A 22,320-nucleotide genomic window follows, 5' to 3' on the forward strand; every position below is an offset into this window, starting at 1 on the left:
CTGCCTTACTCTTAGTTACCATGTATAATGGTTAATTAATATAAGTATAACAAGTAATAAAACATTAATTTCTGAGAGTATTACTTATTATATATATGTATATATATGTAATATATATAATATGTATATAGCAGAAGATAACCTCTCATAATAATATAATAATATATACAAGGCTGCAATCGTCCTTTATAAAATGAGCAGCACCGTAAACATTATCTAGATTCTAGATGACGTAATTGGCGGGATTGCTTTAAAAATATTGTTCATTTTTCTTTAAAATGAATATTTCTGATGCGGTGCATCATAAAAAGTAGTATAGCTGTTAGTATAAAAGTTTGGTAGAGTTTGCCGCTCAGTGGCCATGTTGGTTACTGGTCCTGAGGTTACGAGTTTGAATCACAGTCAGGCCAAGATCTCAAAACTAAAGGGCAGTCATCACCCACCAAACTATGGTGTGAATGGTAGTTGCTCTCATTAGAGCTGGGAAAATAAAACGAGTGCATATGCTTGGGGTTGCGTCCCGACTATGCTGCAGGGAAATCTGTACCGAAAGGACCGTGGCCGTACCACATAAGAAAAGGAGATCGGCCCCTCGTTGCTAGCCTGCTAGGTTCGTCCTGCTGTTTTGTTGGTCGAGTTTTCTAAAAACATTTTGTTGTGTTCAATTGCTTGATGATGGTATCACACAAATTATCTTCATATGCAAACTACTCGTGTAGATTGTTATGTAATACTGCACAAGTGAAATAGACTGAGCTATGATACTCTTCTTCTTATCTTTCCTTCTCTTCACTGGAGCAGCTGCTACTGACGAAGGTACGTACTACAGTGCAGGAACTAGTTCATCGCTACAATATAGTAGGATTATCGCAAATATTAATTCATTATATTTTTAAAAAATGTCCAATGGTACGGTAATACTTACAAAAACATGACCATTACCGATTACAATTTTTTGGCAAAGTTGTAGTTATTTCGTAATGCAATTTCTGGCTGGATTGATGGGATTGCATATAAAATGATTGATTTTGACTTGGAGAACACACCTCTTCAAATAAAGACGAGCAAAGGAACGATCAGCGATATAGGTTTGCGGTTTTACGACGAAAGTGATATAGAAGCAGGAGAGATCTATCTCTTCGATGCAACATCTTCTGTCAGCTCACAATACATGATTGAATACTGCATGACTCAGTACATCGCTACTAATTTTGTCCCGCCAATTGATAGTGATAATGTGTGGACCATCACAAAGAAGTCCCCTGGACCAACAATATAAACAGTACAGTGTAACGAGGTAACAGTATAGTGACGCACTCTGTCGGATGAGGTGTGTACTAATGAAAACTGGAGAAATCAATGTAGTAAAAATGTGGTGAAGATATTCATTGAGTTCGATCACTTTGACTCCACGTACTACAGACCCAAACCACCAGGTTACAAGGAGACAATCGATTCTTTTTTAAACCGTGAAATATAAGAAATCGTATCACTAAAAATGTTCTAAGGCAATATAGTGCCGTTCGTAGCCAATTAAGTGCCACTTTTCAATTTTAGCAGATGATTTTTTAATTAATTTTTATAAAGACAGTAAGCACAAAAAGCAGTCGTTAATCAGCAGTAAACATGTTGAATGTTGATATAATTTAGTCCGATGATAGAAATATAAATTGACCGATATTAAAAAGTAATCTTATCCTAGATAATAAGTTCGCAGTGGAATACTTTTGGGAAAGAATTTCAATTGAATTTGATTTGGACGGACCGTTAACGGACAGGCCTTATTCGAACAAACATTTAAAATGAACGCTAGTAGAGCCTCCAGCATCCGATTAGTTTCCGTTCAAATAAAAGTATTTATTTCAGATATACTTAATTTTAGTTTTAACTAAAATTATATCATGCACAATGGGCGTTAAACGGTTAAACGTCAGCATTGTACGAAGTGACCTTGTACACCTTGTATTATACTTGTATTATACATAGTATTATATTTGACCTTGTACACCTTGACCTTGTATTATACTTGATTTTACTTAAATCAAATATAATACTAATCTATCTCTGTTTGATCAGTGGAGAACAAAGTGTCGATCAAAGTGTCGATCAGAACAGCCGACACTGCTCACGCCGGGACACGTTCCCCCCTCTTCTTCACCTTCATCGGAACAGAGGACAGAACAGAAGAGTACAGGGCAGAGAACAGTGGAACTCACGACAAGGACCGCACGTTAGTGGAGACCTGGACCTTCTCCAATGTGACGTATACTGCAGGGGAGTTTAGATGTGTTAGAGTCAGGGTTGGTGGCGACGATGCTTTCAATTTTGAAGAGGTATTTATGATAAATATGAAATATTTTATCAGAAATTATTTGTGTGGAAATTTTGTGGACGGACATAATTTTGGGCGAACACATTTATGAACGTAAACATTTCTTTGAACACATATTGTAGCTAAACGTCCCACTCAAGCGCTCACGTAATATCCGATCAAATAAAGTGCTATAAGGTACTTACTCTGCTCCGATAGTAATTATATTATATATTTATTACGCATAATTAGTTATAGTTAACTAAATAATATGAACATCTGCATAGTGATTGGATATTTTCAACGCTCTCTACATCTTAGAAAGAAGAAAATATTTACACTATGAACTGTGGATTCACACTATTCTCCTAGATTGATGTGGAAGTGAATGGAACCCTGCAACCGAAAATAACGAACGAAATTGGCTGGATTGATAACCGAACGGACGTTGCTTTCTGTATTCCTCGGTTCGGTACGTTAGATTTAATACGGATTCTAAATTTTAACACTGATTCATAAATTAATGCCACAATCAGAAATGAATTAATTGTAACGATCCTAAAATTAGCACCGTAGATTTCATTACAACTTTTCCGTTACGTCCAAATCAGTGAACGGACGCACAAAGTCTCACTATTACACATATCGGCTGCTTTTGTACTGACGATTAATTGCAGTCTCACCTTTACAGACAACGGCCTGTTTTGCCCTGAAGACCATCCCTATTCCTTCTACGGACATAGCATGTGTTGTTCGAGTGATAAAGAGGGAACAAAAACGAATTACTTGGAGATATTTGCGAAGGTACCAGGACCCTAGACATATCTTCCTTGTGTTGTAATGGAACAGAGGTGCGATGTTCAGCTGTCCCCTGTGTCAACTATCCAGGTAAAATTGTGTTTGGTCCGGTACCTGTGGCACCTGTTTTTAGGTATAGTACCACTAGGTACAGGGTCTTTAAAAAGTCTTGCTTCTTTTTGAATGATCTTGTATCTATTTGCCTAAACTTCATTCTGTAAAGAGTAATTGTTAGTTTTAAGGTTTGATGGTGCCATCTGAATTTTGCACGTCGCTATGGCCACCATAGCAACCACATCAGTCGCCTTAAAACCCTGTAACTGTTTCAAGCCAATTTTAATATTCCTGCTAAACATCATAGTAGATATCCTGATTCCTCCATCATATTATACTTTACCCGATAAGGTAAACCAAATGTGGTACTAGTTATCAGTTTACATTTCGACTTTGTAAAGTACCCCGACATTAATCAAAAAGAGGTGCTATACGAATTGTATAAATAAGTTTTGATTAATTACACCAATGCTGTAAATGATGCCGTTGTCAGCTTCCTTCTTCCAGTAAGTTTGGACTTGGGAGGGTTTTTAAATTCACAATGAATGATAATTTCTAATGTATTCTGTGTAAAATTATATTTATCCCGGTTACTGCGACAAGTAAAATAGTATGTAGTAACTAGTAAAAGACCACGATAAAACAAAATGCAAGTGCAGGTCTCTCCCTAACGTTTGGATGGCCTGAGGTGCTTATCTCCTTTTCATTAACCCTAACCAACCCTGTGCCGAAGCACTATACTAACTGTAGGGGATTAGTCCTACGAGCCAGAGAGTGTGTATCACCAGCCGAAGCTGTACAAAATCACAGCTTGGTAACTGGCTGACTTGCATCTGACCGGATTTGAACCCAGGCCTTCTGCTTGGGAGGCGATCGTGTTACCACTACACCACCTGGCCGATGGGATCTACTAATTGGTTAAGTGCAGTTCCTGCACAATACTGTTGATATTTTTTATTGCGGGCTTATTTTAAAGGACTGATTGTTTCAGGTATAGAAGCTAAGGGTAGCGAAGTGCTGACAAACACAGAAGCTACAATATCTTGTGTAATAAGTGGTTTGACTAAGCAGCTGGAGGCGGTAACATGGGAGAAACCTAGTTCGGGTGGTGTTATAACTGACGGTACTAACAGCTATCAGATTGATATTGGAACTTACCTACCTGAGACCAACATTCAAACTACAATTCTGACCGTACCTGCTGGTGAAAACACGGCTGATGCTGTTTTCACATGTGTAATTTTTTTTGACGAGCATGCAAAAACATCAGCGTCTCCAGAAAAGACTGATGTCAACTCGAAGGTTTTCAGTGAGTAATCTTGATACATTTTGAGAACCACAATGTGTATAACGAAGTCTTATCAGAATTTTGCAGCAGTAATCATTCTTAATTTAGGCTATTTTAGTTACAACTACATGTAATGATACTTTAACATACCAAATGTTTTGTGAGTTTGAAAGAATCAAATTATTTTAGCCGTCGTTCCGGAGACTCCTAAAAAAGCCACCACCGCTGTGACTCAGACATTAACTTGTGATATTGGAGATGTGGTTACAGATGTCACTGTGTCGTGGAAGGATACTGGTGGGGTCGATATAACAACTGGTAGTGGAGGGTACACCATCACACAGGGATCAGCTGGCCCTGCTACCAAAATTCAGAAATCAACTCTGACCATTGATGTTGGCACTCTTACAAGTGTAGCTGTAGCTGCGAATCCCACGACATACACATGTGCTGCGCAATCTGTAGAATATTCGGATTCAGCAACATCTACTTTCAAAGAAATTGTTGTCAACTTCCTTACTTTCGGTAAGTTTCTTGGGACTTGGTGGGTATTTATAACTGCCCATAAATGATGCTCTGCTGTTTTAACTTTATCTCTAAGATAACTTGTTACATCCTACTGTTAAAACAAAATTAAACTCATCATAGGACCCAGTGAATTAAGTTGAGAAAGTTCAATGATTCAGTTCCTGTACAATACTGTTGATATTTTTTATTGCGGGCTTATATTAAATGACTGATTGTTTCAGATGTAGAAGCTAAGGGTAGCGAAGTGCTGACAAACACAGAAGCTACAATATCTTGTGTAGTAAGTGGTTTGAGTAAGCAGCTGGATGCGGGAACATGGAAGGAACCTTCGGGTGATCCTATAACTGACGGTACTGACAGCTATGCTATTGAGATTGGAACTTACGTTCCTGGCACCAAGATTCAAACTACAATTCTGACCGTACCTGCTGGTGAAAACACGGCTGATGCTCTTTTCACCTGTGTCATTCAATCTGACGAGCATGTAAAAACATCAGAAGAGACTGCTGTCAACTCGAATGTTTTCAGTGAGCAATTTTGATACATTTTGAGAACCACAATGTGTATAACGAGGTCTTATTCGAATTTTGCAGCAGTAATCTTTCTTAATTTAGGCTATTTTAATTACAACTACATGCAATGATATTTTAACATACCAAATGTTTTGTGAGTTTGAAAGAATCAAATTATTTTAGCCGTCGTTCCGGAGACTCCTAAAAAAGCCACCACCTCTGTGGCTCAGACATTGACTTGTGATATCGGGGATGTGATTACAGATGTCACTGTGTCGTGGAAGGATAATGGTGGGGTCGATATAACAACCGGTAGTGGAGGGTACACCATCGCACAGGGATCAGCTGACCCTGCTACTAAAATTCAGACATCAACTCTGACCATTGATGTTGCCAGTCTTACAAGTGTAGCTGGAGCTGCGAATGGGTCACCTGTGACATACAAATGTGCTGCGCAATCTGTAGAATATTCGGATTCAGCAACATCTACTTTCAAAGAAATTGTTGTCAACTTCCTTACTTTTGGTAAGTTTCTTAGGACTTGGTGGGTATTTATAACTGCCCACAAATGATGCTCTGCTGTTTTAACTTTTTTCAAGATAACTTGTTACATCCTACTGTTAAAACAAAATTAAACTCATTATAGGATCTAGTGAATTTAGTTGAGAAAGTTCAATGATTCAGTTCCTACTTCCTGTACAATACTGATGATATTTTTTATTGCGGGCTTATTTTAAATGACTGATTGTTTCAGGTGTAGAAGCTAAGGGTAGCGAAGTGCTGACAAACACAGAAACTACAATATCTTGTGTAGTAAGTGGTTTAAGTAAGCAGCTGGAGGCGGTTACATGGAAGGAACCTTCGGGTGATGCTATAACTGACGGTACTGACAGCTATGCTATTGAGATTGGAACTTACGATTCTGGTTCAAACAGTCAAACTACAATTCTGACCGTACCTGCTGGTGAAAACACGGCTGATGCTCTTTTTACCTGTGTCATTCAATCTGACGAGCATGCAAAAACATCATCGTCTCCAGAAAAGACTAATGTAAACTCGAACGTTTTCAGTGAGTAATCTTGATACATTTTGAGAACCACAATGTGTATAACAAGGTCTTATTCGAATTTTGCAGCAGTAACCTTTCTTAATTTAGGCTATTTTAGTTACAACTACATGTAATGATATTTTAACATACCAAATATTTTGTGAGTTTGAAAGAATCAAATTATTTCAGCCGTCGTTCCGGAGACTCCTAAAAAAGCCACCACCTCTGTGGCTCAGACATTGACTTGTGATATCGGAGATGTGATTACAGATGTCACTGTGTCGTGGAAGGATAATGGTGGGGTCGATATAACAACCGGTAGTGGAGGGTACACCATCGCACAGGGATCAGCTGACCCTGCTACCAAAATTCAGACATCATCTCTGACCATTGATGTTGCCACTCTTACAAGTGTAGCTGGAGCTGCGAATGGGTCACCTGTGACATACAAATGTGCTGCGCAATCTGTAGAATATTCGGATTCAGCAACATCTACTTTCAAAGAAATTGTTGTCAACTTCCTTACTTTTGGTAAGTTTCTTAGGACTTGGTGGGTATTTATAACTGCCCATAAATGATGCTCTGCTTTTTTAACTTTATTCTAAGATAACTTGTTACATCCTACTGTTAAAACAAAATTAAACTCATCATAGGATTCAGTGAATTTAGTTGAGAAAGTTCAATGATTCAGTTCCTGTACAATACTGTTGATATTTTTTATTGCGGGCTTATTTTAAATGACTGATTGTTTCAGATGTAGAAGCTAAGGGTAGCGAAGTGCTGACAAACACAGAAACTACAATATCTTGTGTAGTAAGTGGTTTGAGTAAGCAGCTGGAAGCGGTAACATGGAAGAAACCTTCGGGTGATGCTATAACTGACGGTACTGACAGCTATGCTATTGAGATTGGAACTTACGATTCTGGTTCAAACAGTCAAACTACAATTCTGACCGTACCTGCTGGTGAAAACACGGCTGATGCTCTTTTCACCTGTCTCATTCAATCTGACGAGCATGCAAAAACATCAGCGTCTCCAGAAGAGACTGTTGTCAACTCAAACGTTTTCAGTGAGTAATCTTGATACATTTTGAGAACCACAATCTGTATAACGAGGGCTTATTCGAATTTTGCAGCAGCAATCATTCTCAATTTAGGCCATTTTTGTTACAATTACATGCAATGATATTTTGGTTCTTTTGCGATAGTCAAAACGCGACAACTAGCGCTGGATGGCGACAACTAGCGCTATCCAGCGCTAGTTGTCGCCATCCAGCGCTAGTTGTCGCTATCCAGCGCTGGATAACGCTGGCCAGCGCAAAATATATATGTTCGATAATTGTCGCCATCCAGCGCTAGTTGTCGCCATCCAGCGCTAGTTGTCGCCATCCAGCGCTAGTTGTCGCCATCCAGCGCTAGTTGTCGCTGGCTATGCGACACTGTCGCACGCGATAGTTTGCGATGGCCAGCGCAACTGGCCATCGCAGAAAACAGTTCGATAGCTAGCGCTGGATAGCGACAACTAGCGCTGGATAGCGACAACTAGCGCTGGATAGCGACAACTAGCGCTGGCCAGCGCTGGCCATCGATATCCAGCGCAAAATTTTTACGCTTTTACTCGTCAGCTAGCGCTGGCCAGCGCTAGCCAGCGCTAACCAGCGCTAGCCAGCGCTAACCAGCGCTAGCCAGCGCTAACCAGTGCTAGCCAGCGCTAACCAGTGCTAGCCAGCGCTAATTAGCGCTAGCCAGCGCTAACCAGCGCTAACCAGCGCTAGCCAGCGCTGGCCAGCGCTAGCTGACGAGTAATTTCAGTAATATCGCAACTATATTGCGCTGGCCAGCGCTGGCTGACGAGTAATACTAATATCGAGCGTGCTAAATCACTCTACAGTCGATCTTCGAAATTGTTCTAAAAGGGCTCACGATGGTTGTATTACAACCGTTGTAACCAACTTGAAACTTCAATCGATGTATTTTCGGACGCTAATTCCGAATCAACCCCCATGGGCCCATGACATAGGGTTAAAATGCTCTCCTGACGAGATATTGGCGAAAAACTGTACATGTATCGATCACGTGATATGACCGTATAAGGAAGTTAGTCTAATGTCTCGTTATTTATCCAGCGCTGGATAACGCTGGCCAGCGCAAAATATATATGTTCGATAATTGTCGCTATCCAGCGCTAGTTGTCGCCATCCAGCGCTAGTTGTCGCCATCCAGCGCTAGTTGTCGCCATCCAGCGCTAGTTGTCGCTGGCTATGCGACACTGTCGCACGCGATAGTTTGCGATGGCCAGCGCAACTGGCCATCGCAGAAAACAGTTCGATAGCTAGCGCTGGATAGCGACAACTAGCGCTGGATAGCGACAACTAGCGCTGGATAGCGACAACTAGCGCTGGCCAGCGCTGGCCATCGATATCCAGCGCAAAATTTTTACGCTTTTACTCGTCAGCTAGCGCTGGCCAGTGCTAGCCAGCGCTAACCAGCGCTAGCCAGCGCTAACCAGCGCTAGCCAGCGCTAACCAGTGCTAGCCAGCGCTAACCAGTGCTAGCCAGCGCTAATTAGCGCTAGCCAGCGCTAACCAGCGCTAGCCAGCGCTAACCAGCGCTAGACCAGCGCTAGCCAGCGCTGGCCAGCGCTAGCTGACGAGTAATTTCAGTAATATCGCAACTATATTGCGCTGGCCAGCGCTGGCTGACGAGTAATACTAATATCGAGCGTGCTAAATCACTCTACAGTCGATCTTCGAAATTGTTCTAAAAGGGCTCACGATGGTTGTATTACAACCGTTGTAACCAACTTGAAACTTCAATCGATGTATTTTCGGACGCTAATTCCGAATCAACCCCCATGGGCCCATGACATAGGGTTAAAATGCTCTCCTGACGAGATATTGGCGAAAAACTGTACATGTATCGATCACGTGATATGATCGTATAAGGAAGTTAGTCTAATGTCTCGTTATTTTTAGGGTTTCAGCATATGTTTTTGTTAAGGATTGGGTTAGGGTTAGGGTTGGGATCAAATTAGAGGGTTAGGGTTTCGAAAAGTCGTTCAAAACCAGCTAGAGTCAGAGAATGGGTTAAAAAGTCACGTGACAGTCGAGTGTAAAGTGATTAATCATCATCCGAGTAATATATGATTTTGATACATTGCGCTGGCTAGCGCTTGATAGCGCTGGATAGCGACAACTAGCGCTGGCTAGCGCTGGCCAGCGCTGGATAGCGACAACTAGCGCTGACTAGCGCTGGCCAGCGTTGGCCAGCGCTAGCTGACGAGTAATAGCGCATAAATTTTGCGCTGGATATCGATGGCCAGCGCTGGCCAGTGCAGCGCTGGCTATCGCTTAGCGCTATCGTTGTCGCTATCCAGCGCTAGTTATCGAACTGTTTTCTGCGATGGCCAATTCCGCTGGCCATCGCAAACTATCGCGTGCGACAGTGTCGCATAGCCAGCGACAACTAGCGCTGGATAGCGACAACTAGCGCTGGATGGCGACAACTAGCGCTGGATGGCGACAACTAGCGCTGGATAGCGACAATTATCGAACATATGTATTTTGCGCTGGCCAGCGTTATCCAGTGCTGGATAGCGACAACTAGCGCTGGATGGCGACAACTAGCGCTGGATAGCGCTAGTTGTCGCCATCCAGCGCTAGTTGTCGCGTTTTGACTATCGCAAAAGAACCGATATTTTAACATACCAAATCTTTTGTGAGTTTGAAAAAGCCAAATTATTTCAGCCGTCGATCTGGAGACTCCTAAAGTAGCCACCACCGCTGTTGCTCAGACATTGACTTGTGATATCGGAGATGTGGTTACAGATGTCACTGTGTCGTGGAAGGATCATACTGGGGCTGCTATAACAGGTGGTAGTGTAGGGTACACCATCGCACAGGGATCAGCTGACTCTGGTACCAAAATTCAGACATCAACTCTGACCATTGATGTTGCCACTCTTACAAGTGTAGCTGTAGCTGCGAATGGGTCACCCGTGACATACACATGTGCTGCAGAATCTAAAGAATATTCGGATTCAGCAACATCTACTTTCAAAGACATTGTTCTCAGCTTCCTTACTTTCGGTAAGTTTCTTCCTACTTGGTGGGTATTTATAACTGCCCATAAATGATGCTCTGCTGTTTTAACTTTATATCTAAGATAACTTGTTACATACTACTGATAAAACAAAATTAAACTCTTCATAGGATCCAGTGAATTTAGTTTAGAAAGTTCAACGATTCAGTTCCTGTACAATACTGTTGATATTTTTTATTGCGGGCTTATTTTAAATGACTGATTGTTTTAGGTGTAGAAGCTAAGGGTAGCGAAGTGCTGACAAACACAGAAGCTACAATATCTTGTGTAGTAAGTGGTTTGAGTAAGCAGCTGGAAGCGGTAACATGGAAGAAACCTTCGGGTGATGCTATAACTGACGGTACTGACAGCTATGCTATTGTCGTTGGAACTTACGTTCCTGGCACCAACATTCAAACTACAATTCTGACCGTACCTGCTGATGAAAACACGGCTGATGCTCTTTTCACCTGTGTCATTCAATCTGACGAGCATGCAAAAACATCAGCGTCTCCAGAAGAGACTAATGTCAACTCGAACGTTTTCAGTGAGTAATCTTGATAAATTTTGAGAACCACAATGTGTACAACGAGGTCTTATTCGAATTTTGCAGCAGTAATCTTTCTTAATTTAGACTATTTTAGTTACAACTACATGTAATGATACTTTAACATACCAAATGTTTTGTGAGTTTGAAAGAATCAAATTATTTCAGCCGTCGATCCGGAGACTCCTAAAGTAGCCACCACCGCTGTGCTCAGACATTGACTTGTGATATCGGAGATGTGGTTACAGATGTCACTGTGTCGTGGAAGGATAATGGTGGGGGTGATATAACAACTGGTAGTGAAGGGTACACCATTGCACAGGGATCATCTGACCCTGCTACCAAAATTCAGACATCAACTCTGACCATTGATGCAGGCACTGTTACAAGTGTAGCTGCAGCTGCGGGTGATTCACCCGTGATATACCAATGTGCTGCGGAATCTAAAGAATATCCAGATTCAGTTACATCTACTTACAAATATGTTGATGTCAGCTTCTTCAGTGAGTAATCTCGATAGAGTTTGATAACCACAATGTATGGAACGAGGTATTTTTTGAATATAGCAGCAGTAATGAATGTCCAGGTTAATGTAACCCTCACACATCAGAGATATGCACCGAGTTACTTTTAGGCGGTGGCGGTCTGGACGCCAAAATTGGCAGTCTGACCGCTGTCTGACTACTAGATTGTGCAACTGATGTATATGAATTGATTTCTTAATATCAATTTACATTGAAGAACTAATTTATCGTTTAACAGCTGGGTCTGGGTCAAAATTTCGCGGCGGCGGCGAATTGCGGTGGTGCACATCTCTGAAAAACATAGTGAGCTATACGACCGAAATTTCCCAATTAAGGCAAAGAAGAGTAAACCATGACGCCGTAAAAACACAAAGCCGTGAATGCAAAAATAAATTCTACAGTAAAGCCCGGGATCCCCGGATTGTATGAAATAAAAAGAAATTACGCCATCATGGATCGGGAAATTGAGCGGCCATCCACAAAAGAAAAGCGGCCGCCTTTCTTGTTATAATTTAAAATCTTCATTTGTATGACTACAGGTTATTTTGAAATCATATTGGTAAGAAAATTCGTAACTTCAGAGGTAGTCGCAAAAAACAGCGAAGTTCTCAAGGACACAGCGGCAACAATATTTTGTGTAGTGAACGGCCTGACAAAGCAATTGGACGCGGTAACATGGGAGAAACCTCGTTCGGGTGGTGTTATAACTCACGGTACTGCTCCTGACGACTATCAGATTGCCGTTTGGACTTACGATCCTGATCATAACAGTCAAACTTCAGTTCTGACAATTCCTGTCTCTGCAAACGGGGCTGGTGCTGTTTACACATGTGTCATCCAATCTGACGAGCATGGAAAGACATTGGGGGCTGAAGAGAAAACTAACGTTAACTCGAACGTGTTCAGTGAGTATCTTACTAATATTAACTTTACACAGATGTTCAGAAGTTTAATTTTGTTACTTGTGAAGGCACTAGAACCATAGACTACACCAATGGTTTTTCTAGCAGCCAGTTTAGCTAATGATATTAAATGATCTTGAAACCATTTATCTCAAATTATTTCAGCTATCACTCCTGTTGACATGTCGGCAACTGACGCTGTGGACCAGACATTGGTCTGCAATATCGGAGACGTAACTACAGCTGTTACTGTATCATGGACGATCAGTGGAGGCAACACCCCAATAACAAACGGTAATGGATACATTATCACACCGGGGACAGTTGACGGTAGCACCAATATCCAGGAATCTAGTCTGACCATCACAGCTGCTACGCTAAAAGCACTGGATACAAGTTCAAGCTCCGTGATATGGAAGTGTGCTGCTAAGTCCTCACAATACCCAGACTCAGAGCAGTCTGAATACAAAGATCTCACTGTCACGTTCCTTACTTTAGGTTTGTTCTTTAGATCGGTTTGTACGGAAATTGAAAAGAAACCTAGATAAACAGTGCATGACGTTTAAAATTTAAAATCTTTATTTTTATGGCTACAGGTTATTTTGAAATCATATTAGTAAGAAAATTCGTAACTTCAGAGGTAGTCGCAAAACACAGCGAAGTTCTCAAGGACACAGCAGCAACAATATCTTGTGTAGTGAACGGCCTGACAAAGCAATTGGACGCGGTAACATGGGAGAAACCTCGTTCGGGTGGTGTTATAACTCACGGTACTGCTCCTGGCGACTATCGGATTGCCGTTTGGACTTACGATCCTGATCATAACAGTCAAACTACAGTTCTGACAATTCTTGTCTCTGCAAACGGGGCTGATGCTGTTTACACATGTGTCATCCAATCTGACGAGCATGGAAAGACATCGGGGGCCGAAGATAAAACTAATGTTAACTCGAACGTGTTCAGTGAGTATCTTACTAATATTAACTTTACACGGATGTTCAGAAGTTTAATTTTGTTACTTGTGAAGGCACTAGAACCATAGACTACACCAATGGTTTTTCTAGCAGCCAGTTTAGCTAAGCCTAATGATATTAAATGATCTTGAAACCATTTATCTCAAATTATTTCAGCTATCACTCCTGTTGACATGTCGGCAACCGACGCTGTGGGCCAGACATTGGTCTGCAATATCGGAGACGTAACTACAGCTGTTACTGTATCATGGACGAGTGGAGATAACACCCAAATAACAGACGGTCAGGGAGGATACACTATCACACCGGGGACAGTTAGCACCAATATCCAGGAATCTAGTCTGACCATCACAGCTGCTACGCTAAAAGCACTGGATACGAGTTCAGGCTCCGTGATATGGAAGTGTGCAGCTAAGTCCTCACAATACCCAGACTCAGAGCAGTCTGAATACAAAGATCTCACTGTCACTTTCCTTACTTTAGGTTTGTTCTTTAGATCGGTTTGTATGGAAATTGAAAAGAAACCTAGATAAACAGTGCATGACGTTTAAAATTTAAAATCTTTATTTTTATGGCTACAGGTTATTTTGAAATCATATTAGTAAGAAAATTCGTAACTTCAGAGGTAGTCGCAAAACACAGCGAAGTTCTCAAGGACACAGCAGCAACAATATTTTGTGTAGTGAACGGCCTGACAAAGCAATTGGACGCGGTAACATGGGAGAAACCTCGTTCGGGTGGTGTTATAACTCACGGTACTGCTCCTGGCGACTATCGGATTGCCGTTTGGACTTACGATCCTGATCATAACAGTCAAACTACAGTTCTGACAATTCTTGTCTCTGCAAACGGGGCTGATGCTGTTTACACATGTGTCATCCAATCTGACGAGCATGGAAAGACATTGGGGGCTGAAGAGAAAACTAACGTTAACTCGAACGTGTTCAGTGAGTATCTTACTAATATTAACTTTACACAGATGTTCAGAAGTTTAATTTTGTTACTTGTGAAGGCACTAGAACCATAGACTACACCAATGGTTTTTCTAGCAGCCAGTTTAGCTAAGCCTAATGATATTAAATGATCTTGAAACCATTTATCTCAAATTATTTCAGCTATCACTCCTGTTGACATGTCGGCAACTGACGCTGTGGACCAGACATTGGTCTGCAATATCGGAGACGTAACTACAGCTGTTACTGTATCATGGACGATCAGTGGAGGCAACACCCCAATAACAAACGGTAATGGATACATTATCACACCGGGGACAGTTGACGGTAGCACCAATATCCAGGAATCTAGTCTGACCATCACAGCTGCTACGCTAAAAGCACTGGATACAAGTTCAAGCTCCGTGATATGGAAGTGTGCTGCTAAGTCCTCACAATACCCAGACTCAGAGCAGTCTGAATACAAAGATCTCACTGTCACTTTCCTTACTTTAGGTTTGTTCTTTAGATCGGTTTGTATGGAAATTGAAAAGAAACCTAGATAAACAGTGCATGACGTTTAAAATTTAAAATCTTTATTTTTATGGCTACAGGTTATTTTGAAATCATATTAGTAAGAAAATTCGTAACTTCAGAGGTAGTCGCAAAACACAGCGAAGTTCTCAAGGACACAGCAGCAACAATATCTTGTGTAGTGAACGGCCTGACAAAGCAATTGGACGCGGTAACATGGGAGAAACCTCGTTCGGGTGGTGTTATAACTCACGGTACTGCTCCTGACGACTATCAGATTGCCGTTTGGACTTACGATCCTGATCATAACAGTCAAACTACAGTTCTGACAATTCTTGTCTCTGCAAACGGGGCTGATGCTGTTTACACATGTGTCATCCAATCTGACGAGCATGGAAAGACATCGGGAGCCGAAGAGAAAACTAACGTTAACTCGAACGTGTTCAGTGAGTATCTTACTAATATTAACTTTACACGGATGTTCAGAAGTTTAATTTTGTTACTTGTGAAGGCACTAGAACCATAGACTACACCAATGGTTTTTCTAGCAGCCAGTTTAGCTAATGATATTAAATGATCTTGAAACCATTTATCTCAAATTATTTCAGCTATCACTCCTGTTGACATGTCGGCAACTGACGCTGTGGACCAGACATTGGTCTGCAATATCGGAGACGTAACTACAGCTGTTACTGTATCATGGACGAGTGGAGATAACACCCAAATAACAGACGGTCAGGGAGGATACACTATCACACCGGGGACAGTTAGCACCAATATCCAGGAATCTAGTCTGACCATCACAGCTGCTACGCTAAAAGCACTGGATACGAGTTCAGGCTCCGTGATATGGAAGTGTGCAGCTAAGTCCTCACAATACCCAGACTCAGAGCAGTCTGAATACAAAGATCTCACTGTCACTTTCCTTACTTTAGGTTTGTTCTTTAGATCGGTTTGTATGGAAATTGAAAAGAAACTCTACTAAGTGATGCTATCCACTTTTTCCTAGAAGCCAAGATATTTGATGTGAGATTGTACGTTTAAGGCAGCTGACACATTCGGCTGATATTTCAACGTTTTCGCACAATCTTACTTTGTATAACTATCAGATTGGAAGAATTTCGAAGCAAATGGAGAAAGTCACGATATTCTGGCAGGAACTATTGGAACTCTTATTTGTTCCGTCACTGGGGTCTCTAACCCGGACACTGAAATCAACATACAGTGGATGGATGAAGGGCTGGAAGTATCCCAGAACACTGACAACAAAGTAGCTGAAACAGTGGTAGCGGGAGAAGGCAAGGTTTCTACTTTAACACTGTATGAGGAAATAACAAAACATGATCATATCTACACTTGTAGGGTTCCAGTAACTGTAGGAGCTGAAACTGAAACTAATACGTTTGACCTGGAGATCCTGTTAAAGACGTTTAATGTCCAGACTGATGAAGTAGAAGTGGAGTTAGGAGACACAGCTACTCTGACGTGTTTAGTGACGGGTTCTACTGATACTTTAACCATCACATGGCTGTTCAACGGGAAGGTTGTAGGTAACTCACAAGTGACAACATCAGACGAAACTATAACGGCTTTAGAACTGGTTTTAGAGGAAGCAGGAAGGGACGCTACATATACTTGTCAAGTAACTGGAGAAAACACCTACACTTTTGATGTTGATTTAGTGGTCAATGATATCGATCTCGTCCCCTCGGGCCAAATTAGAGTGTTTTCAGGCACAACTTTTAACATGACTTGCAGCTTCAAAACGTCAACTATCAGCGAGGGCTCCTTCCAATGGATACACGACGGAAATATCTGCGCTAGTGATGATTGCTTGAAAGCAAACCATTCTCCCAAGTCGTCCACTTTGACAATCACTGTCTCATACGAGACAGCCGGACCACGGAAGTGCTCCTTCACCAAAGCAAAGAGCAGCAGGAACGTATCAAGTCATCCGTTAGAGATAGTTGAGGTGGAAAGCAGAGGAGAGCAGAAACCTGCAGCAGTTTGGGGTCGAGTTGGAGATAAAGCTACGGTAACCTGTATCGTGCCGTTTGGACTGAACTACTCCGACCTAATCTCTATTGAGTGGACATTTAACGGACATTTGATCACTGAAAGTGAAACTAGCGCTGATAAGAATGCATCTTACTTCACCTTCGGCGACAAAATTGAATCGGCGACAGATCTGGCTTGGACAATTACAGTCGATCTCACTACAACTACAAAAGGAACACTCCAATGCAGAGCTGCTTACAGCTCAGGAGAGCAGGTTACCATTTCTAGCAGCAATGTGAACTTGATGATCCTAACGTCTGATTCTGAATTTGTCTTGATGTCCCCCAACTCTGGAGGTGAGGTGACTTTTATCACCCGAGCAGAGTACGTATCAACTACTCAAGTTGCTATCTCTGATGGACAAATATCCTTTCAACAGTCCTCTGCTCAAAACAATACGGTAGATGGTGTTGTACACATCGAGTTGATCAAGTTTACCAGCAATCATGTGTCTTCAGTGGACAGCAAAGATGACCTCACAATGCAAATGTCCTCGTATAGTTACACCGTCAACGCAGGTCTATCAAATGAGATGTCGATCACTGGACATACATTTTTGGTCGGACAAACGTTCGTGGAGAGTACACCGGTGTGGGGAAGCATTGGACAGCGACTAAGACTAACTGTCTTCCTCACAGCGGTAGAAGCATCCGGTGTCCAAGTTACTTGGCAACAGGAAGACAGTAAGGACAGTGATAATTGGGCAGATGTCACTTCGAACGTGTCCTCTATCATTTCCGAACTAGACGACAAGAATGTGATGTCAACAATCCTAGTGATAAACAAACTCAAAGAATCTGACATCAGGTGCTCATTTTAAAATCATTCCTCTTGTATAGTTGTATGTTTTCTGATTTTGGTTGAATAATTTCCAGTTTTGATCTGACACATGTGTTAAATTGTAAAGATCTTTCTAATTTCTAAAATTTTCACATTTCAGCCGGTACAGGGTTGAGATTGAAATGGCAGGATCTCAGGGGATAACTAGATCAATGACAGTCAAGTCAGCTCGTGCTACCGCCCACAATGTGGAACCAGTATTTGAAAAAGGAAACGTTTCCTTATCAGTCATTATAGAAGGACCCGGAGACCTGATAACAGCTGTAATGTTAGTTCACAAGGAGGCTGGTAAAGAAATTGAAATTGTTATAACTGATATTGCAGTTTCCAATCGCATGAAAATTTCTCATCAAATGATGGACGTGGGCAGCAATAGCGAGGGTATGTACTTTTTCAAAGTGCAGTTTACTGGAGGCTTGAAGATACAGACCACACCAGTGGAGTTGGTGGTAAAGAGGAAGTGCAGACCTCTCACTCCTCCCCCCAACACTGGTTAATTACATTTTATTTTAAATTTTAAGCAATTTTTCTCAGGTTTAATTGATTTTAATTCAGACGTGGACAGTCGTGATGTAACTTACGACATCCATTTACCTAAAGTTTCTTGACATAGAATAATAAAGTTTATTAGTGTATCATCAGTCAAAACGTTTGCTTCGATCCAATTACATGATTGCACCCCTATATAATTGCAGTGCTAAGCAAAGTGGATATCCCCAATTCCTACAACTACAAGATAACAGTGAACTGTATAGAGGTGGACCAGATGAAATATGTGTATATGGACGAAGAACGGAGGAATGCACTGTGTGATACAGCCACGGGACAGTACAATACAACAACCTTGCTAACTCCATGTTTCAGGACTATTGATCCGACGGATTGAGAATCAAACAGCTGCAGTTGGGCTGGCAACTAAGGGCTGATTGAACTTGTATAATACCTTAAAGTCTTGGCAGTAACTATTTTTTGACGATTACTATTTTTCAAAATTACTATTTTTTCATATAATTGAATTGCTATTGCTAAGTAGACTGAATACAAATGCTGCTCTGTTTTTCAGTTTGTATTGTGTGTAGTAGGATTGTGGTTTGCAAAAACCAAATCGTTTTTCGCAGTATTGATCGATATTATTGAACAATCCGTTTAAAAAATTAATTTTTTCAAATGTGGTGCTCCCATCGTGCGAATTGAAAATCAAAAGTCTTTTTCGTCGATTTTTAGAAATTTATTGCAACGTTTTAGTTTGATAACTGTATTAATTGTATTTGAATCTTTGATTGAAGTGTCTTGATAATGCTTGATTATCTATTTGATTATAATGTTCATAACTTTTTTGTGGTAATCATAACGAGTACATTGTACAATTCACTTCCGATAAACTGTTTGTGAGTTCCTTCGGAGAACCAGCAGCATACAAATATAAACTATCAACGCATTATTATTTTAGTGACCCATTAAAAATCTAGCAAGGCCCACACTAAACATCTAATGCCTAATCGCTGGTAATGGATAAACTGCTGTTTAAACCCAATATTTGAATACCATATATAATATAATAATGGGTTTAACGTGGGTGTAATACATAATATAATAAGACAAATTATAAATATAAATTCGGCAATTCAGCCAAAAAGTATAAGCATCTGAAATAAACCGAGGTGAGATCTGCCAACTATTTACATGTGAGTCAGATCTCTACAGGTTAGTGTAACATTATAAACGTTGTTTCTCATGATATTACGATGAGATAATAAAAATAATACAAGAAGAAAAATTTGAAATACCAATTCAGCCAAAAATTAAAACACACCTGGTTTATGGTGACTATTGACTATTCAGCTATGTGAGCCAAAAAAACTGTTCCTAAAATCTGACAATAATTGTTAACAGATACATATTGTGAAACAAATTTGTTATCCCACAATGATTTACACAATATCAGGATGTTCGATTTGTTGAGGACTATATATACTAGCAGGAACCCGTATTACCCTAAAATGGTGTCAAGACTCAAGAGACTAAAATAATTATTACCTATTTAATTCGCGTTTTTGACACCACTTGGGGGTCCAAATTTTGGGCTCTAAAACTCCTATTCCTTGGCCAATTTTTTATTTTTTCATGCTGATTTGGAGGCCATTAAAGCATTTGACCCAGTCAAAAAAGCTTCAGTTGTATATCTTTTACGGTTTTTGCGGAAATTCGCGTTAAAGTTGATGCCGTGGTGTCAGTAATATGGCACGGAACCATATATATCGTCTCGCTTTATATATAGTAAGATTTAAATATATATATATATATATAACTTTTTAACTATATATAGTTAAAAAGTTAGAGTTTCATTCTGTATGCACTGCACGATTGGCTCGATTATTATAGTATAATAATCGCGCGAAATATAAGTGCTGAACTTAGGCACCATTAACTAAAGTCCATTCTAGACTGAACGGCGAAAATGTCAAAATCCGCAAAATCAATATTGAACAATCGTACAATATTCATTTTTTGACCAATTATTAGATTGATTCGTTTTAAATCAAAATTTGGATCAGTTTTGATAAAACTATGATTAACTGTTTCAAAATCTTTGATCGCGGAAAATTTTCATTATTTTTCAAATAAAAAAATTTTCCTGGTTGGGAATCTGCAAAAACGGCCTTGTAAAAAAGAAAACAAATTAATTCTAATACTTAGATTTGACATAACATACCGCACAGAATGACAAAAGTCGAATAATAAACGCCTACAAAGATTTAATAAAGTTGGAATTGAGGGTTTAGTTGGATAACGATTTGTTTCAACACGTGACAGCTCTATTAACTAAAAATGTTGCGTTAATATATAACGACCGATTGAATTCGTTAATTGTTGCCACGAGTCAAAACAAATCAACGTCACCCCCAATTAGTAAATTACACCAATAATTAAATACAGTACAACACATCAACAACACATTATCAAATTATTAACAACACATTAACAAATCATTAACAACTAATTGACAACTCATTAACAACTCATTAACAACACATTAACAACTCATTAACAACACATAAACAACTCATTAACAACACATTAACAACTCATTAACAACTCATTAACAACTCATTAACAACACATTAACAACACATTAACAACTCCTTAACAAATCATTAACAACTCATTAACAACACACTTACAACTTATTAACAACTCTCACCTTGCCTGCCTCCTCCTATTAGTTGGATCTCCAGAAGCCCACTTTCTGCTCCCCGTGATGTAACCTTGCTGTCCACCTCCCCGACAGAACGGGTTTCCTCCCCCTCCCCCACCTTGTGAGATAGCTGTGAGACGTTGGCGGGAACCAGGCCCACGGTGGGTCGGTGGAAAGGAACCAGGCCCACGGTGGGTCGGTGGAAGGGGAAACTCACTGATCCTTTCAAGGGGATACTCACTGATCCTTTCATATTTTTTTTCTGAAAGGTCTAAACAATTCAAATCTTATTTTCATGCTTTGAAGCATATTAACAAAAACAGTTTTAAAAGAATGGACATCATGGAAAAACGGGGACGGGGACGGGGACGAGGACGGGGATGGGGACGGGGACGGGGACGGGGACGGGGACGGGGACGGGGACGGGGACGGGGACGGGGACGGTTTTTACCTGGTTTTGGCGCACCACGACCTCCAATAACCACCATGATGAAAATCAAATAAACTACAAATCCTTAAATAAAGCGATTTGTTGATTTTTTATAATTATCGTGGTAATATCAGATTTTCTTGTAAAAAGTCCGGAGAAGAAGCAAGAAATCCAGTTCAAAATTGATTTTCCCCAATCTGATTAAACTCCGTGAGTCCGTGGGTAAGGTACTCAGTCTGATTTCAATTTTATGGCAGACAGTTCCAATTAAAAAATTGATAAAGTATATCAGTATCGGAAAAGGTTGTTTTCTTCCAATTCCAAATTGCTGAACATCAAATTCTGATGAAAATGTCTTGAGCTGCTGATTTAATGATTGTTCTTGGATTCATTGACGTTCCTCCTGAAGGTGAAGATTTGTTGAGTTATTTAGTACAGTTGTTATTGAAAACCCAAATATAAGAGTATATCAAGTATTAAAATAAACTAATATTTTTTCCATTTCACCCTTTTGAAAAAAGGCAATAGTGAAAGGTTACGAATGGACGTTTTTGCAGAAAAACGTGGATTTTGGGGATTGCAGTAGGTGGGTCAAATATATGTCGTGTTGCTTCCGTTCGTTACCATGTCAACTTGCCGCTCGCACGCGCGCGAGGATTGCTTGCGGAGATGTGGTGTATAGCTAGTCTGTGGTCAATGAATGCGCGGCGCACGAGCGTATTTTAATGTATACTAGTAATGTATAATATTTTGTAATAAGCCCAA

General features: G+C 40.5%; 1 protein-coding gene across 3 annotated transcripts in view; it reads right to left on the reverse strand.

Moving 5' to 3' along the window:
- Positions 1–21,960, reverse strand: part of LOC134813890 (potassium voltage-gated channel subfamily A member 1-like) — a 99,008-nt gene extending 77,048 nt beyond the window's left edge. For all 3 annotated transcript variants that reach the window (XM_063821802.1, XM_063821806.1, XM_063821803.1), the window contains exons 1-2: positions 21,577–21,960; positions 21,132–21,243 (exon numbers count right to left, since the gene is read on the reverse strand). In XM_063821802.1, the coding sequence (XP_063677872.1) occupies positions 21,132–21,243; positions 21,577–21,613 (149 nt within the window). In that variant the 5' untranslated portion in view covers positions 21,614–21,960. The remainder of the gene's footprint in view (positions 1–21,131; positions 21,244–21,576) is intronic.
- Between the last annotated feature and the right edge of the window lie 360 nt (positions 21,961–22,320).

This window comes from Bolinopsis microptera, chromosome 4 (assembly GCF_026151205.1).
Source record: "Bolinopsis microptera isolate Bmic1 chromosome 4, MBARI_Bmic_1.0, whole genome shotgun sequence".
NCBI lineage: Eukaryota > Metazoa > Ctenophora > Tentaculata > Lobata > Bolinopsidae > Bolinopsis > Bolinopsis microptera.